We start from the raw sequence: 20182 nt of genomic DNA on the forward strand, positions 1-20182 counted from the left end.
GTTGTGAAACTTGAAAGGGTTCAGAAATGATTTACAAGGATGTTGCTGGGGTTGGAGGATTTGAGCTATAGGGAGAGGCTGAACAGGCTGGGGCTGTTTTCCCTGGAGCGTCGGAGGCTGAGGGGTGACCTTATAGAGGTTTACAAAATTATGAGAGGCATGGATAGGATAAATAGTCAAAGTCTTTTACCTGCGGTCGAGGAGTCCAGAACTAGAGGGCATAGGTTTAGGGTGAGAGGGGAAAGATATAAAAGAGACCTAAAGGGCAACTTTTTCACGCAGAGGGTGGTACATGCATGGAATGAGCTGCCAGAGGATGTGGTGGAGGCTGGTATAATTGCAACAATTAAGAGGCATTTGGATGGGTATATGAATAGGAAGGGTTTGGAGGGATATGGGCCTGGTGCTGGCACGTGGGACTAGATTGGGTTGGGATATCTGGTAGGCATGAACAGGTTGGACCGAAGGGTCTGTTTCCATGCTGTACATCTCTCTGACTCTATAACCATGCGTAAATGGGGGCAAGGATCTAAGGAGATGATGACAACTGGAAAAGAGTGCTGAAGGAAAATGATGAAGCAGTATCAGAATAAGTGAAAGGAATGCTATTAATAAAGAATGGAGGATATTTGCATATGTCTTTCCTCAAACCCTGTTTAATTTTAAATCTTTTGCTGGTTTTCAACCAAGCAATCCTGCTCCTTCTGATACATTAAAAAGAAAGAGGCATATGTTACATCATGCTCTTCAATGACTTGGGTTGCCGGTTACTGCTGCGATAGAATAGGTGGGCTGCTCACTGCACCCAATTCACTGCTAAAAAAAAAAAATCACATGAGGATCCTTTCAGGTATCAGAGGGTTTCAACTGGTATATACAATTTGGATGTTCACTTGTTTCGTAACCACCTACTTTGAGAACCCAGGCAATCTAACAATGGGCATAGTAATGGGAAGCAGTATGGCACTATCATACAGTGTTATCCATTAGGGGAGAGGCTTCAACATCTCTCCTTGGGAGGGGAAACTGAAATCATTGTGAAATCTAGCAATGTCTGATGCCCAGCATTGTGGAGGAAGCAACATTTTTAAATCTATCGATTACATAGATCTATATATTGATATGATTTTGCATACTTGTAAATATATTGTACTGACTGTTATTTCCAAGGTGATGAATGTGACTGTATTACTGTCAATAAATCATTTGTTAAACTCGCATTGGTGTCATTGAACCATCAAATCACTAAAAATATCTTTATGGATCTAACTATGTTATCGTACTCACATTCTGCCATCAATAGCTATCATCATTATCAAAAAGTGATGTGGAGAAAATACAGCTCAACAATTGCCATGTGTGGTATATGGAATTTTCACATGGGAAACAAAATAATAATGGCTAAGTCACATACTTTTACACACAGTGTCCAGGTTTCACTTACACAAGTTTAATATGAATGAACGTGCATCCGCGTGTAAAATAAACAGCTGATTCAGAGTGTCCACACACACAACATACATCTCTCATGTAACTCGACTGGGGACTTTTCATTCTTAAAATTTTTAACATCACCTTGGCAACTCAGTAAGATTTCTGGCTGGTAACAACTCAGGCATTTCTTTGAATATAAGCATTTGCTAAAATATTCGTGGGAAAAAAGTGACTGACATATTTATATTTTCCCAAATAGATGTGCATTGATTCGGTTATATCTCAATGGAGGATCCATATTCAGTTCTCATTTCTCTTGAAAGGGAAGCTATAAATTCCTGTTCCCCAATCATTTCAAAGATTACTCTGTTTTCTTCATAAGAGTACCATCTTGCAGATTTTGTCGATGTGTAGGTCCACGCTTTTTTCCCCTCCGCCTATGATTGACACAGCAGTTATTTCCATAACTGCCCATAAATTTTTAACTTCAGAGCCAACTCATTTTGTTGTTCTAGCTCAGGGAGTCCAGCTAACAGGCAGAGTGAAATAACATTAGGTTGAATGCCAGAAGAATAAGACCCTTACCTAGACTGAAGAGCACCAGGAACTTGAGACACACAAACTCTCGCTGATCAAGCTGCAATGAGCGAAGTTTCAGCACAAGCTCCTGAGCGTGACTCATGAGATTATTGAGAGTGCTCCCTGCCTGTGAGGCGATTACAGAAAAATCCACCTGGAAAACACAGAAAACAAACTGATCTTTAAAATTTACAATTCACCACACCAGTTTTATTCCAAGGAATCATCTTTGTGTTCGCTGCTTCAATTTCAGATGTGACCACACTGAAAATGAAATGCGGTTTAATCTCTCAGCTAGGCGATAAGTGCTTACTCGCGAGTTTTGTGGTTTAACAATGGAGCACAGATTAATAAAGGATACAGACCAAAGCCATTTTATGTGGTATGATGGTTTCCCACAACCCTTATTTAATCCTAGCAATCAGACATCAAGTGCACAGCACTTGTTTAAGAAGAACCTCATTAGGAACTAGTGTTTTCTAAGAGGAATTCCAAATTACCTTCCTCTCGTTAATGTTGAACTTAGACCTTTAGTCTTAATTGTGAAGTATCATGACAATATTCAGGTAGGTGACGTCTCAAAGTACACAGTGAGATGTTATCACGTGGAATCTGACCACAGGGCTCTTTAACTCCCTGAGCTGTGCTGTAGGTCCTTATAGACTTGTCCGCCTGCCAGCAGCTTTCAGGTGCACTTAATATTTGCAGTGGTAGCAGATTTGTCTGTGAGGCAAGTCCATATCTGCCACTCACTCCGAGCCGACTATATTAAATTTTTATATTTATTGACAATTCATTACCATAATTGACTGCAGTATGTTCAGTGGTGAATGGAACATTGCTGCCTCTTAAGCAAGCAAGCCAGTCCCTGGAGCAGGATTTGCAATTAAAAACAAGGCAGACTGGAATTTTTTATTGGGTAAATATGATGAGTAGAATCTTTAGTTTTAACTGCAAGCCTGGAGAATTTCAGAGGCAGGCCAACTTTTCTTTTCCCCCTGCAATGGATCAGTATAAATAATGATGTCAGTGAAACCAGCACCCAAAGGCGTCAATCAAATTACAGCAATTTAATTGTATCGAAAACTATGTTAATGATGCTACCAACATGTGTCAGGACAGAGTAGGCGTCCCAATCGATTCATTTGTATATAATTTCAGGGAACCTGCTGTGAATCTGACTATTTGCGGTGTGGTCGTGTTAAGTATGAACAACGTCATGCAATCTGACAGTGGGAAGCCTGATTTGCTAATGGGGTAATGCTCAATGAGCTAACTCAAACGATTAGATGAAAGGACCATAACCTGTGCCTTTTATATTTAGTTATTGGTTTAAGCGCTGCAATATATACTATGTTACCCAGACACAAGACTTTTCATAATTATGTCTGACACTCTCTCATATCGCCGATAAGCAATTGATAGTAAGAATGTGGAACTCACTACCACACGGAGCGAGTGAGGAGAACACCGCAGGTGTATTTAGGGGCAAGATGTCAGGAATAGAAGGTAGTGGTCACAGGCTGAGGTGAAGTAAGATAGGAAGGCATGTGTGTGGAGAATAAGCGACAGCTAGAGAGCACAGATTGAAAGTTATCAGTCTTCTCCTTAAGATGATGAAGGTTCTGTTATTTTCTCTCAGATGGCCATTCATATTTGGATTCACATCCCCAGAAAGGTTGGGTCGATGAATATATTAAAGGCTGCGTTTGACCGATTTTTGATCGTCAAAGATTACAGGGGGTGCCGGCGAAGGTCCCAATCAGACCAGCCATGATCTTATTGACTGGTAAAGCAGGCTCTGGGGAGGGGAGTGGGGGAAATGGACTAATGCTGCTCTTATTTCAAATGTTCTTATAAGCATTGGCATAGACCTGTTAGGCTTAATGATCTGTTTCTATATTGTCATTTCTATGTAACTCTACGTTAATGTCCTTAGTGAGCAAAGGGTGGAAGGACAAAATGATTTAACCAAAGCCAGTATTATGCACAGTTAAACAATGTAAGACATTGATGCTGTTTGCCAAAGGAAGTATATGGTTGTCTGAAAAATTGTTTCACTGTAAACATTTCCATGTTAAGTGAGATTGTAAATGTTACTGCAGCAGCAGTTATTTTCCTGAGATGGTAAGGGCAAGGAGATAAATGAAATGAATTCTTGCCCCAATGTGTCACCCAGGAACAACTCCCCTGCTTATCCTGTTGGTAGCTCCTGCTTGGTCTGGAGAGATCAATTCAGTGATAAAGGATAGAATCACTTGAATGGGGAGGAGTTGTGATTTCAATCAATGTGAAAAACTTTAAATAAACCTCATTCAGGCATTGTTTCCATATATAGCTCAGGAAGGACAACAGCCATGTTTTGGTCTCTCTGTGTAAAGGAAGTTCATTTTGAATCACTCTGACCAGCAAAGCTAATGATAAATCTAAGCATCCATTTCTAACACTAGGACGATATAGGAATTCAGACCCTAAGAACTAACCATCAGATGCTCTTGGAAATATTTCTGATATATGGGACAGACAGAGTGAAAATTACTTTGACTTTGGGTAGTATTTATGCCATCCCAGCAAAATAAAATAGTTTCAAATGTGTCGTAGAATCTTCCACTAGGCAACGTCTGACTATATGCTGGAGGGAAAAAGCTTACAGGGAAAAGGGGGTGGTGTGGCACAAAGTGAATTACCCCTTCAGGCTCCTTCTGTTCAAAGGCAGCTAAGATTTGGGATGACATGGTGGCTCAGTGGTTAGCACTGCTGCCTCACAGTACCAGGGACTTGGGTTCAATTCCACTGTCAGGTTAATGTGTGGACTTTGCATATTCTCCCTGTATCTGCCTGGGTTTCCTCACAGTGCTCTGGTTTCCTCCCACAGTCCAAAGGTGTGCAGGTTAGTTGGACTAGCTGTGCTAAATTGCAAATAGTGTCCAGGAATGGGTGGATTAGTCATGAGGAATACAGGATTATAGAGAAAGGGACTGGATTGGGTGGGGTGATCTTCAGAGATGTGGACTTGATGATGGATCAAATGGGCTGCTTCCACATGGTAGAGATTCTATGAAATCTGTACAGCTGAAACACTTAACACAGCAATGATTCAATTCTTCTTCTGTCCTATTTCATGCTGAGAAAAAGCTGCATGTAATCCTCCTCACCATCACATACACCATCTGCTGGGCAGTATGCTTCGTAAGTAAGTTGTTGTATTTGAGCATCTATTTTACCACAAAGCTTTAATAATAGGTTTAAAATGCCTCTGGTATTTTCCTTCATTATGTTTTGAGTTATGTTTTTAGAAGTATTATGTACAAAATACTGCTACACGTCGAAACAAGATGTTACACTAACATCAGTTTGAAGTGTTTGAAACAGTAGGAGAATAATGTTACATTAACAAGCTTTTCCTAATAAACTAACTTTGTCAGGAGATGCTTGTTGAAGCCTGTCATTTTAATAGAGTGTAAAATAATAGAAGATAATGAACTGTTTGGCATCCAGCTTTTCCCCAATGACACTGCAACACCAGATGTTCATTAATCAAAGTATGCAAATACCAGAGAAATGTAACACTTGTAATCTGGCAGACAACAAAGAGCCAGCCCTTGTTGTTACCCAACATGAATGTAAATCGAACACTAATGGTTGGAAGAGGGAGGCTTACTTGGGGAAAACTTTTGGGAAAAGCTGCAACTTGCTGTTGACTGAAATGCCTCTCCGGCAGCTAGAAATATAATTCTGGACAACTTTACAGCAACGTAACTTCTGCATGTCCATGTATATACAACAGCATAATTCAAATGATCATATAATCCCAAAGAGGATGTTCAGGTGAGTTTATACTTGAGATTTCCATTATGTAGTTAAGAGTGAGCTGGACTTTGCATCACATCAAAACTTATAGATTTCATAAGACTCGAGAAAATGTGGTTTGGCTATTTGCTTCAATGTTGATTGTCAGGAGTAAATTGTTGGCCTCATTTTGCTCCACCAACTTCATCTAAACTCCTACATTTGAAATAGCAAGACTAACAATTACAGGAATTGTTGGGAAATTTTCGAAGGGTGAGCTAACTGTGCATTATAGGATTTAGTTACCCTTCAACTCATAAATATGTACACCAAAAGCATATATTATCAGTCCAGAGCAGATGTGTCAATGCAGTGAGATATGTAAGATCAGAAATATTTCCATTTGCACAAGGATTTGTAGCCAGCTTCCGCTGGTAATTCACCCTAAATCAGACTGAGCTACTTCCTGCGTGAATGACATTTGGTGCAACTTGAGTTTCTGCTGTCTTGTGCACAGGCTTAAAAGACATTAAGCTGCAGGTCAGCCCTGCCTCAGACTGACTGAACCACCTCGCTGATTATCCACAAATTGCACTCCTTTGTGGGGGACTTTGAGGAAGTTTTAAAAATTAAGCTCTGTTTCTTGGGGCTGAAGAGGGGCTAAATAGGATTGAAATATAAACCAGGCACAGAGATTGTGGTTTCAATCTGCAATACAGGCAGCTCGATAGCTTTGTGCTGCCTGCTGTTCTCCATACTTGTAGTGTGTGGCTAACACTAACTGGATGCTATTTCTTCTCTGGATGCTTCAGCAGGGGGACATTATTGTGAGTGAATAGCTCACAGCCTGCAAACTGTTTAAATCTCACTAGCATTTCTGATACAGGAACTACATGATAGTTAGCAGAGGCACCTTTGTGTGATAAGTCTGTTCAGGGAATGTTGATTAATGGCACAACAAATGAGAGAGCGGCTTCTAAGGTTTTCAGATGGTGTACTGCAGGCTAAGGTAAAGCAGGAGCAGAGTACTCACAGAGGGCTGGAGCATCCCACACAATCAACAGACAGTCAGGCTAGATAGCCAAGACAGTCAAAGCCAGGAGTCAAGCCCCAAGGACTTGGACGCAATTTTGGAAAAGGTTAAATGACCTCGCAGACTGATCAAGGTTAGTGAATGCATCTTCAAATTTCAAATCCCAAATCCCATTAGCTGCACCACAGGCCTGCCTGTACTGTTCATTGTACCTCACTCCCATAACTCACCTGCCCATTAGCCTCTAAGTCAGGAGTCATACCTCACTCATGTTCCTTGTCCATCACACGGTCAGTTACAGCTGCAAGCCTCGCACCTTCAGCCTGCATACACTGCTCAGCCATGACAACCAGCTTATCTAAACACATGGAACCACTCTCATGGACACACTTCCCTGACTCTCACAGTACAAGGCAGCTCACAACCAGAGGCAGCAGGAGATGCCTGTATCAGGTATGACGAAACTGCATGTCCTAACCACTCGTGGTGGAGATGACACTGAGACTGTGGCCAGTGATGGAGCTGAAATCACTGAAGATGACATGATGGTTGTACCGAACCTTCCTTCTCATAACTCACTCCCTGCTCCCCCATCTCACATTTGTTTTCTGATTTACAAAAGCACGAACCACTCAATTTCCTTGTCATCATGCCTTTCTCCTACTGAATATACAAGAACTCCAAACTCGCCAGGATGTGGAGGACCACAGTGAGAAATGACAGTGACGTTGGAAACACAGCATCATCACTTGATTTCACACTCAACTCAGACACTGACACTGCACAGAATAGAAAGTCAAGTATAAAGACAGGATGCGTGTGTGGTGGGCACGGAGCATGAGGGCAGAGGGCAAGGGTAGCAACCATACCAGTTGCCTGGAGGGGAAGGAGTAACTCAAAGGGGCACTTTGATGGGATAGACTACAAGGGAAGGCTGGTGAATATGCACAGTGAGCAGTTTGCTACATTGACAGCTCTGCCAGGTAGCTGTGGCCTAACGTTGAGTACTATGGGAGAATCCAGTACCAACTCTACACACAGCTTGCCTACTCTCCTGCCAAGAAGGGAAGTGTGGCCAACTCTATGAAGACATTTGCAGATCCAACAATGGTGCAGTACCTGAGGCTAATGTTGAAGCCTCCAGTGCAGCACAAGTTGAAGTCAACCCATGTCGGTCTGAAAATTCATATTGAAAGCATAGAAGCTCAGCTCACTACTGTGCACACTCAAACTGCTGCCACTATCAGTTTAAATTACAGCAAACATACAGATTGCAGGGTTATACAGCGTTCCAGTCATCTATTCTGGTTATGAAGTTTGCTAAGGTGCTACCTCGTGAGACTGGCCATTGCTCCACGAGCATAAAGTCTACTTTCCTCTCTTAGGAAGACAGTGTTCATCCTTCAACTCCTGCCACTCCACCATGCTGTACCCAGCCATCCAGTCAAGACCCCTGCCTTCTGTGGTGAAATGGCACAGTCTAAAGTTGGCTCTTCCAGACTCAAGGTTTCTCCTGCAAGTCCATTGGCAGTGTCCCTAACTAGAAGTCAGCAGCTGTTCACCAACCACATCGCACAGCTCTGCACAGGAGAGGCATGCTAAAGGCTGGTGAAGAAAAGTATGCAGTCAGATGATTTATTGACTTTTGTATAACTCACAGTTTGCACCTGGATTACTTCAGCACTCACTCTTGGCCCAAGTATTCAAAAATATATAGGAAGGATGTTGTGAAACTTGAAAGGGTTCAGACACGATTTACAAGGATGTTGCCAGAGTTGGAGGGCTTGAGCTACAGGGAGAGACTGAATAGGCTGGGGCTGTTTTCTCTGGAGTGTTGGTAGCTAAGCACTGACATTGTAGAGGGGCATGGCTAGGATAAATAGACATGGTCCTTTTTCACACAGAGGGTGGAGTGTGTATGGAATGAGCTGCCAGAGGAAGTGGTGGAGGCTGGTACAATTACAACACTTAAAAGATATCTGGATGAGTATATGAATAGGAAAGGTTTAGAGCAATATGGGCCAAGTACTGGCAATTGGGACTGGGGGATTAGGTTGGGATATCTGGTCAACGTGGACGTGGTGGACTGAAGGGTTTTTTACGTGCTGTACAACTCTATGACTTTATATGTCAATAATTCAAACTTGCTTTACCTTTGAATGGATTCCAAGTGAAAAGCCATCTAATGAAACACCATTTTCATTGTGTTTGAAATGTTATACAGCAATGAACAGTAGTCTCTTACGTTCCTGTGTTTTACAAAGTCAGATCCACTTCAGCAGGGAATTTGTTTAGCAATTCAACAAAGAGGTTCTTCTTTGTACAAGACCCTAATTACCAAACCTAAATATCTGTGTGTCCGGGGACTAATGACAGCCAAAGCAATTCCTACCTTCATCCAATATCTTGCACGTTGACATATTCTTAATTTCTCTTTCATATAAATACCTAGAAGTGTTGTGCAAGAACCTATCGGATAGAAATCAGGATTGGTTTTGTTCGTCGTTCTTAGCAATTCTTTTATGGAGTTAGTTAAAACAATCTTCGGTCACAATATGGAATTATGGTGGTATGATTATGATGAATAATAAACACTAGCATTGGAGATTTGGTGCACCCCTTGGTGCACTTGGTGGCAGAGGGGATCTATGCTCAATGGAGACAATGCCATGTTCCCAATCTCCACTATCATTAAGCCTGTAAAATGAAGGCCCATTGATGGCATTCCTGTCCCACCATCAATTGAGGCCTTAAAGGTTGGCATTTGAAAGCCTGATCCTGCCACCCCTGAGTTTAACCCAGATCTTGGTTTTCAATGTGCTGGGTTATTTGTAGCTGCTGGGTCCCTTGTTCAAAGGCACTTTGAACTAACCGAGGAATCTGGATGTGGAGCAGCATCTGCTGAGAACCAGCCTCCCCTCCACCTCCATGACTCCCACCTCAAGAACAACCCTCCTCCCTTGATGACTCTGCTGGGGCCTGGGATACAGGAATGATCCTGAGCATGGGGTGGTTGTTGTACTGGCAGCAGCCACTGCCTTGCTGGTGGCACTATTATTCAATAGAGCTTCCAAATTGGCCGGCAGCTTGAAATGGGCGGGACTTCTGCCTTGGGATCCTTAATCCAGGGAATAGGTCTGGCACAGGGGATAGGTGTGGTCTCACTTAAATGCATGAGTGACAGTTAATGGAGGGTGGCACTATTCCAAAAAAAGGTAGTGTAGGGCTCTCCATTTGGCAAGGGAAACACCCATACTCTCCCATCCACCATAATGGCTGATATCAGATATTAACTGAGGTGAAGGGTCAACGCTGGGAATTTAATTGATATACTAAAGGTGCAGTTATGTATTTGAAGAATCTGGAATTTTTAAGTCTATTTATTTTTGAGAAGTGACATTTCTAGCAAGGCTATCATTTATTATTCATCCTAACCGTACCACCATCTACTTGAACCTCTGGAACATCCACAACATTGAGAAGTAGGGAGTTTCAGGATTTTGCATTTCCAAGTCAGAACAGGTATGGCTTTGAGGGGATGTTTGCTTTTTTAAAAGAACACTGCTTTGGGTGAAAGAACTTTGCTAATTCATTAGAGGATAAAATATTTCGGTTCAACTTCCACCTGCTTCAGAGATGAGTAATTAGCAACTCTGAACAGGTTGACGAGAAAATATCGAAAATATCATTGATTAGCAGCAATGTAAAGTGGCTAATGAAAGTATGCACACTCTGTTAGGGGAATAAACCCTTTAGATACATTTTAATTACAAGTTAACTTTAAAGTTGTGCTGACTTTTATTTATGATGGTCATTAAAACTCCAAAACAACTTTATCTGTTTGAAAACAGTGAATTTAATCTGTTATCCTGCAACATATTAAGACTGAAACTTCAAAGCTTTTAAAACCTTTAGGCTTTTCTGAAGAGGCATCAAAGCATTAGGTCTTAATTATAAATAGCCTGCTGTTAGGATACCAATCAAAACACAAACAATAGTCTGCAAGTAGATAATGCAATAAGACAAAAAATTGTTAATCCTTTTCTTTAGCCTTTGGCTGCTTTCCTTATGTCACACACGATATATCAAACCTACCATGTTATGCACAGACTTGATAACGAACAAAAGCCTGCAGAAAATATAGCACCAGTGATGCAGAGAACTTCTTCAAGAACTATTGATTAAGTAACAAAGGAACATAGGTCTCATGGTCAGTAAGTTAAGCTACCGCATCTTTTAATTACTTTAAAGTGTAGTGTGCTAGTCACATTTTGATAGCTGATGTTTTATGTTCTGTGCACATGGGGGACTGACTTGTAGGAGTTTGGTCACAATAACCATTACAGCCTGAGAGACTGATCAGAAAGAACTATGGCTTGACAGCAATACATTTTTGAGCTCAAGATAAACCTATAGTACTTGTGAGTATTTTTATGGGTTAAGTTTCACATTAGATATCTGCATGGTGTGATTTGAGTCCTCACACAATTGACCTCTACTTAATGCTCCCAAGTTCTGTGGTCAGTGAGACTACAGGGGCGAAATCCACGTGAAACCATGAACAGTCACACTAGGAAAGTAAATTTATAAAATAGATTGGAAATTCCATTTTGTAATGGTTAAATTTTTATGTCGCATAAGCACAGAGAACAAATGGTTTCATACAGCACTGCTCCTTTAGAAAGACACAGGTCCAGCAGACTTGAATGGTAACATTAAGGAAAAGGGTATAAAGACTTTACGAAATTTAGTTTTGCCAGTGTACACAATACTCCATTATCATTACTTAGAAGGAGAAGGTAGCTAGTGTAGCACAGTAGTTTCTGCTTTGACATTTGTCATAATAGCAGTATTGGACTGAATGTTTTTTTTTGGCTAAGTGTGAGGTGCATTAAGCTTTTTTGGAGGGATTCTCTCCACAAGGCTTGGCGAGATTTCTTATCAAATGCTGTCTCATTATCTATGTACCCTGCCTCTATAGTATTCCACAGTCCAATAACAGCACTGGAGAGAATTCATTTGACCAGAAGAAAAACAATAGTAGAAGACCACTTTACGAAGCCAGTAAGTGAGCAGTTGAAGCCGGAAAACCAACAGGGAGCAGCACTCACCAGAGCAGCAGAGGTGAAATCAATATTCCAGAAGAGAACCTTCAACTCAAAGCCAGTAAGTGATGCAGGGAAAACACTGTGAGCTAGCAAAACAGGTATCAGCTAACCAGAATAGAAAGGGACAGAGATCTTAAAGAAGGTAATATGAAAGTAATTGGGAGCTCCTGAGGATAAGAGGGATACCATTTCACAAGAACAATGGCCGGGAAGGAAAAATGCAGTGCAAGTTTCCCTTTTGTAATGAGCAACGTCACTGTTGGAAGGAGGCTCCATGAGGCAAGGCGACAGAAGACGGGGCAAAGGCTAAAGACATAATTTATACTGAGGCCTCAGTATCACAAAAGTTGTGGAATTTATTTAAGGGGACAAAATGTTGCAAAGGGATATGCAGTTCACATTCAACACTCTTCACTTTTGATCCTGCATGCATGTCTTGGCTTCAACAACCTTGCCATAGTGGAAAGAATTTGACTGTTTCCTGAGAACACCCAATTCAGAAACCAACAGCTGCCAACCAACCTGCAAAGCCATAGCCAGCATAAGGCTTCATGGGGCTTCTCAGGCTCATAGAAGATGCCAAAAAAATCTATTGATATTACCGAGCTTATGTTGGCACATGAGAACTGTTTCATATTATCAACAAGCAAGGATGCCTGCACCTTTACAAGACCAGTGAATGTTTTCCATTCCTATTATCACTGCAGAACTTACCACCCATTGTCTATTACAACAGAATTGTCAGTGCCAGTTTCAAAAGGTAATGGTGAGTGAGAAACAAGCTTCTAGCAAAATAGCTGGCCATGTGAAAATGTCCAGTTCACCAGAAATCAACGAGGATGAACAAAGTCATCCAACCCAATTATCAAGCTTAAATACAAATCCTTTTGCATTCAGATGTTTTGACAGATTGGCTATAAAGACTTGCCTGAACAAAATAAAGATGAGCTGCACAGAAACTCCATGGAAGTCAAACTAATATTCACAATTTAAAAGCAGAGTTAAAACAAATAAATTGCCTGGTCTGAACAATGAAGACGCTGTGAAAAAGAGGATACCTTTTCAAATCAAAAAGAAATTATGTTTTCTAGAAACCAGAACACTACACGAACAAAAGCACTTGCTTCATGAGAGTAGCTGTCTTCTACAGTGGACATTCATGAGATTTAAAGTTCTCAAGATTATTTCATGAGGCAACTATTTGAGTCAACAGGGAAGGGTTTACCTGTGAAAGGAAATCAGGAGATTAAAGGTCATCTAAGTTGATAAGCTAAACAAAGGGCCAAACAGAAATGAATGATATCCTGCATGATGCACACCAAGAAATAAAAGATCTTCCAATGGAGAAGTGATCTACAGACGTCGAGATTCAAGGTCACTATCCTCAAGTTCTATCAAGTCAGAAGTGCATGCTTCCTGGAAGAACTCTGTAACACCTACAATTGTGAATTCAGGGCTTTGAGGGGAGAGAGGGTTGTGGTAAATATAAAAGTAATTATAGACTGAAAGTACAATAGAGAAAAAAGCTTTTTTTAGATTACATTACAGTGTGGAAACAGGCCCTTCGGCCCAACAAGTCCACACCGACCCGCCACCCACCCATACCCCTAACCTAACACTACGGGCAATTTAGTATGGCCAATTCACCTGACCTGCACATCTTTGGACTGTGGGAGGAAACCGGAGCACCCGAAGGAAACCCACGCAGACACGGGGAGAACGTGCAAACTCCACACAGTCAGTCGCCTGAGGCGGGAATTGAACCCCTGACTCTGGCGCTGTGAGGCAGCAGTGCTAACCACTGGGCCACCGTGCCGCTTGTGGGGAGAGGTTGTGTAAGAAGAGTTAATGCTGAGTTGCATTGGTTCTACCCAACCTGATGTCACAAAGTCTTGGATAGAAAATCAATTAATCTTCTCTGAGGTGCCAATGGAGACAGACTGACATACACTGCTCCCAATCATTGTCATTATGACAAACTAGTTAGTGTCATTATGTCATTTCTTCCAGGCAATTAACTGCACTGTGTTATGTAATGTGAGAATCTCCTTTTGTTCAGATTTTCAAATAGTTTAATCTTTGATAATTAGAAAGGCACTGAGTCTGAGCATTGAAAAGAGGTTCAGTGGCAGTGAACAACTCTGACCACAAGTTCCTAGCAGTTAGTATCCATAGCCTATTACAATATCCTTTGCTGTGCCCCAGATTAGCTGACTGCATGTCCAGCTAGCTTTGCCTATGGCACTTGAAGTTCTGCCCCACAACCCTTATTTAAACTTGCTTTTCTGACCAAGTTTTTTTTAAAACCATCATTCCTGCCATCCCCTTACTTGGGAAAAGATCCATTTGTTTATGAATTATGCTTCTATGAAGCATCTTGGGTCATTTATCTACCTTGACGGTGCTCTATAAATCTCAGCTATGTTGATGAAATGTTACAGAGAATGCATTTTGCATGTAGCTAATTTAAAATGACAGGATGGCTGAAGCACCCTGGCTTTGTGATTACCTCTTTACAGTTGTTCATTTATCTCCATCACACCGTTGGGTCCTTAACTTGGCCAAACAATTTCTACTGCTCATATTGTCAGTAGAGAAGCAGGACAGAGAAAATGAACAATGATCAGCAATAATTACTATTAACGTAGGTGAAAGAAGAATGCATCATTTATTGGAGAATTTAAAATTCATGGCAGGTTCATTGGAATTTGAATAACCATTAAAATTTCCGGCAAAACCCGAGAGCTAGAGAGAGGTCTTCAACTGCAATGCTTAAGAGTAATATCAAATTCTTGTTTTTTTTTAAAATGAAGTAACAAAAATGGAACTTCAATTAAAAGTTAACATTTTTAGCAGAAATCTCAGTGCTAGATTCTGAAACAATATAACATAAGCCACAGTTTAAAAGGAAATTTATACAACTTCATATCTTCAACTAAAACAATCATTCACAGAACATCAAATCACATAATGAATCTGTTCATTACACTTCTAAAAGGCTGACTGGTTTATAACTCATTCCTAATAAAATAAATACAATAAAATTTTCATTTATTAAAGCTATCCAAAACTCATCATTTTCAGGATGGGCATCATTAGAAAGATCAACATTTATTGTCTAATATTCATTTCCTGAGATGGGAATTATGGTCCAGTTTCTTCAAACATTGGGAGCAGTTTGAGACAACTGAGTAGACAGTAAGATCATGTGGGAAGGCAGTTAAAATCTACTTCACAAAGATAGGACTGGAGTCACAAATAGGCCAGTCGAGTGAGCACGATATGTTTGCTTCTCTAAAGAACACTGGCATACTGGTTACGTTTTTATAACAATGCAAATGCCTTCTGGCCAATTTGATATATTGGTAAGTTGTTTTTTATTTCCAAACATTTAAAAATTGAATTCAGATTCTCAAAATGGCATTAAAGAATCTTTCCTCTGGAGTACATTGGTCCAGTAATTTAAGCATTACCATCCCTGCTGGAAAGGGTTAAAATTGAATGGGTTCTTGCCAACAAAAAAAAAATTAGGATTACATGATGGTGAATAATTATATTCTGGGAGATATTGATTTTAGCTTTCTCTACCACAGTGTCCAAAACAAATATTGGACACGTCCTCCTACTTGTTCAAAATGTATATCCAGCATGTTTGGAGGAAAGCAAAATTGAATCATAGTGTATTCTCTAAGTCAAATATTATAAAAGGGTCAGACAATGATAATTGTTCCCTACACTTTCTATGCAGTCAAGCAAGCCTCTGGAATGATGCACTCACCTGTTGCCCAGTAACAAGGAGGATTGCACCCTCTTTCCAATGTGCCACTTGCCTATAAATGTGATCCAAAATTAAGAGCTCACTCCAGCAGTTCTGAAGAAGTTTCATTTGGTCATCAACCTGCCAAACACAAAAATACGCTCGGTCAGTGCTCAACTCTTAAAACATTTAACCTACAGTGACAGAGATGCTGTTCCAATAGCATCAGCATCTCCCCAGCTGTAAGAACACTGATACAGGTACACAGACAAATTCAAACTCTGAAAAGAGTACACACTCTCTTAGTATTAAATTGAATTGAAAGGAAAAGCACTACCCTGGAATGAACAACTTTGAAAATTAATTAAATATCTGAATAAAATAGTTTCTGCCCCAAAAGAGAAATGAAAATATTCTGTAATAACATGGCATCAATAGTTTTGGGTATGTTTTAATAACTGTGCCATCCTCATCTTAAGTTTTTCAGTGTAAAATTAATAACTGCAGTGTGTAACTCACAACAGCTGACAGATGATCAATACTGAAATATATATAAACGTGTTGGTGGCTATTGAGTTCAAATGCAATTGAGAGAGAGTACAGTTTCAGCTTTTCAGGGTCTTGTGTATTACAATCAGTGTCCATCATGATATGATGGAGACTTCATGCAAATGAATGAGTCATTCTCAGAAAAGAACAACTGCTTTATGTTCATAAGGTCAGCTGGCATTTAAGATAAAAAAGCCACTGTGCAAAAGATCCATGTACGAGTGGTCAACTCCTTTAGTCTGTTGCCCATTCTGCTCTACATTTGGTGACATCCTCTCCACTGTTATAGATTCCTTGCCAGTGCAACTCAGTTCCTTTCCTTCCACACGTTGTCAGTTTGTTTCAACATGGTATATAATCAGTACAATGAAATATAGCATTGAGGTATAGATCTGCCTGACGAGGGAATTCATTCTCAGAAATAAAGCAGAAATTCAATATTTTTAGCATATTATTCCCAAACAACAAATAGCCATTGGGCATTTATACTGCATTCATTTTAAATAAAATATATCTATAAATACTTAATTTCTTGAGATTAGGCTGTGGAGGACTCAAGCAACTCTATCATTTCAGATCACAAGTATCTATATGTATTGGAGAAGTATATCAAACTTTAACAAATAGTGAGTTACCTTGAAGGCTACAAGAAAGAATTTGGAATATTTGCCCTATTTTTTCCTTGAAATTGTCACTTGTCAATAATATCACAATTTTAAAAATGTCTTTTTCTGATTTTACATGTAGCTTTCTGTGTCTCTTTGAAGGTGAGAAATAAACAAACTGGCTAATTCATGTGTCAACTTTAAGACAGCTGTTTTTCCACTGTTAAAATGGATTACGTCAGAGGAATTGGGAGATGAATGTCTATCCAGGTGATAGAAACACTGAATGTTAATTACTGAACATTGTCAAATTGCTTATATTTCCATCAATGGCTAGTTTAACTATTGTATCAGTGGATCTTACAAACAAGATTGTTGCAGTTTGTTTGTGTGTTGAATGTACGTACACTTTTTTATCTGATAGCTCAGAAACCGTCCTCTTCCTGTGAAACACTGCTCATTGGATAGACATTTCGTAGGAATATTTCATAGTGGGTTATTAATGGTGGATGATGCCTGTCTTTCTTTCTTTCTACCAGCCAAACGAAGAGAGAGATTCAACTGTAAGTAAAGTATTCATTCCGAGTTGGCCAAAGATAACAAAGCACTTCCTGAGAATTAATTTCTCAATAAAGCATTTCCTCCAGAATGTATAACTCAAAGTACTAAAGTTGCTAAAGGAAGTTGCTAAAGTCTTCTTAGTTTTGTTTTCTGGGAGGTGGATTGTGAGTTGGGTAGATATTATAATTTAGCTAATTTCTCTTAATCTTGCTTGCATTAATCTAACCTTTTAATATGGTCCACTACTGTCAGTCCAAGACTTTTAATCTGTTGGTCTGTTCTCTTCTGACCATCAGTGAAGTCAGAAATGTATTATTTTTAATACAGAGTTTGTTAGGAAAAAAACTTCATTGTTCACTCTTGTGATGTGCTATCGGTGAATATTGCTCTTAAATATTGTTCTTCAGTTCATTAGTAGCTGATGCTTTCCAATTAAAGCACATGTTTGTATTAAGCAACGAAGAAATATTAGCAGGAGTAAGCCTTAACCATTGCACATTGAATTTAATAATACATTTATTACATCTTATTAATTAACAGCTTTCGGAGGCCAGCCACCCTTCCCCCATCCATAATACGATTGCCCCAGATTAGTGGCCCACCCGTCCTGGAAGCCAATTCAATGTGATTTTCCCATTCAGGAATCTAGTCACCTTTCCTGGCCACTGTGGAAGGAGTTGATCAGGGCGGTAGTGGGTTGAGGTTCCTAAGTGGCTATTAATTAACCACTTTTAGGAGCATAGTGGCTGGCGAGTCGAGAAGGTCCCCAATGGATGTTCTCATCCAGCACTTTGTGTCTGAGGTGGTACAAACAGCAAGAATTCCAATCCAGGGTCCACCTGCCCAATTTCTTTTCCCTTCCTGTCACCTCTCTCACCACCTTCAGGGAGGGGAAAATAACAACAGCAATTGCTGGAGAAACTCAGTAGGTCTGGCAGCCTCCGTGGGAAGCTGAGTTCATGTTTCGGGTCCAATGACTTCCCACAGATGATGCCAGACCTGCTGAGTTTCTCCAGCTATTTCTGTTTTTTTTTGTTTCAGATCTCTAGCATCCACCAGATGTTAGCATCACCAATCAGTTGCCAAACCAACTCAGTTAACTGACTCTCTTTGCCTTGAAGTGTACCATATTCTATTGGTATTTCATTATAGAGTCAACAAAATGCTAAATGTACTGATCTACCATTTTTTCACAAATCTGCATTCTTTCAGTTCAATACCTTAAACTTGGACTTCCAATGTTTCTTGTCAAGAATGGTCAAAATTCCACGAAGTAATTTAGTAAAATGTAATAATGTGCAGTTCAAATTTTGATAATTACAATAATTAAACTTGACTTTATAGTCTAGTTGCCAAGATCACTTCTTTTGTGTTTCATCAAAGGTATGGAACAAACATTAATTGTTTCATTATAATTGATTGCTGGAGACTAACACTTTGTGATTTTGCATTCCCAACATTGTTGTACTTCAAAATCTGCCGAAAATACTATGGCTGGTCAAAGAAAGGATGGATCAGAAAAGCCCACTGAAACCATTGATCCAATTCTCTGCAGAAAATCACCATGTGCATCTGCCAGGTCAGTTGAGTTTTATCTGATTGACAATAGGATGGTATTCTATTGTCAATATATTCTGCAATCAACATTCCTTTAAATTAAGAGAACACGATGTAAGCAATTCGTAAGATGGTGCCAAATAAATGAGCAAGCTCCACTCTTTACTTAATGGCTGAGTCCTGATTGGAATCATCTACAGGTCCACTGTGTGGTATTGGGATATTTCAAATAGCTGGCCCACTGGAGAAAGATTAACATGTAAGTAGGGGAGGGCAGAGGAAGTGATCTGGAGTGAGATCTGGGCAAGAATCATGAGGTCTAACATTTGAAAAGTATTAATAATCCCCCTGACCACAACAAAAATTACTTTCATACCTAAAACTGTTCTAACATGCCATTTGTTCACAGCTGATGCTAAAGAACTGAACATACCCAGGGAAGTCCATGCTTCTTCCCATTGAAAATTGAAAATGTGTTTCACCAGCTGGCATAAGGTGCCATCATGCCTAAGCAGCTAGGTTTCTGACTGGTTTGGATTGGATTGCCAGCTGGCCATTTCAAGGCCCAGTTGAAAGTTGTGTCAAAGAGGCCGGGGTCAGGCAAGAGAGATGTGATTTTTAGATTTTTTTTTAGATTACGTTACAGTGTGGAAACAGGCCCTTCGACCCAACAAGTCCACACCGACCCGCCGAAGCGCAACCCACCCGTACCCCTACATTTACCCCTTACCTAACACTATGGGCAATTTAGCATGGCCAATTCACCTGATATGCACATATTTGGACTGTGGGAGGAAACCGGAGCACCCGGAGGAAACCCACGCAGACACGGGGAGAATGTGCAAACTCCACACAGTCAGTTGCCTGAGGCAGGAATTGAACCCTGGTCTCTGGCGCTGCGAGGCAGCAGTGCTAACCACTGTGCCACTGTGCCGCCCGCAAATTTTGATAATTCTGATTTGCGTTGGCCGGCATTTCTGTTTGTGCTGGATCATGGAGTGGGCTACAGTTGCAAATCAGCCCCAAACTCTTCTAGACCAATGACATCCTCTTTGTGAGCCCTGAAATTTAGAGTTGGCACACTTTGTAGTTGCTTTGGAAATAAACTGCATCATTCTGATTCGCTAAATGCCATTTCAGCTACATGATATATGTGAATGAAGCAGTATCTTAGGTTCATTCTAATTAGGTGCATTCTCTGGAATGCATT

The 20182-nt window shown here is 40.3% G+C and overlaps 1 protein-coding gene across 2 annotated transcripts in view; it reads right to left on the reverse strand.

Moving 5' to 3' along the window:
- Positions 1-20182, reverse strand: part of nr5a2 (nuclear receptor subfamily 5, group A, member 2) — a 190586-nt gene that overhangs the window by 58445 nt on the left and 111959 nt on the right. For both annotated transcript variants that reach the window (XM_043699746.1, XM_043699748.1), the window contains exons 6-7: positions 15722-15841; positions 2020-2167 (exon numbers count right to left, since the gene is read on the reverse strand). In XM_043699746.1, the coding sequence (XP_043555681.1) occupies positions 2020-2167; positions 15722-15841 (268 nt within the window). The remainder of the gene's footprint in view (positions 1-2019; positions 2168-15721; positions 15842-20182) is intronic.

Source organism: Chiloscyllium plagiosum, chromosome 11 (genome assembly GCF_004010195.1).
Source record: "Chiloscyllium plagiosum isolate BGI_BamShark_2017 chromosome 11, ASM401019v2, whole genome shotgun sequence".
NCBI classification, from domain to species: Eukaryota; Metazoa; Chordata; class Chondrichthyes; order Orectolobiformes; family Hemiscylliidae; genus Chiloscyllium; species Chiloscyllium plagiosum.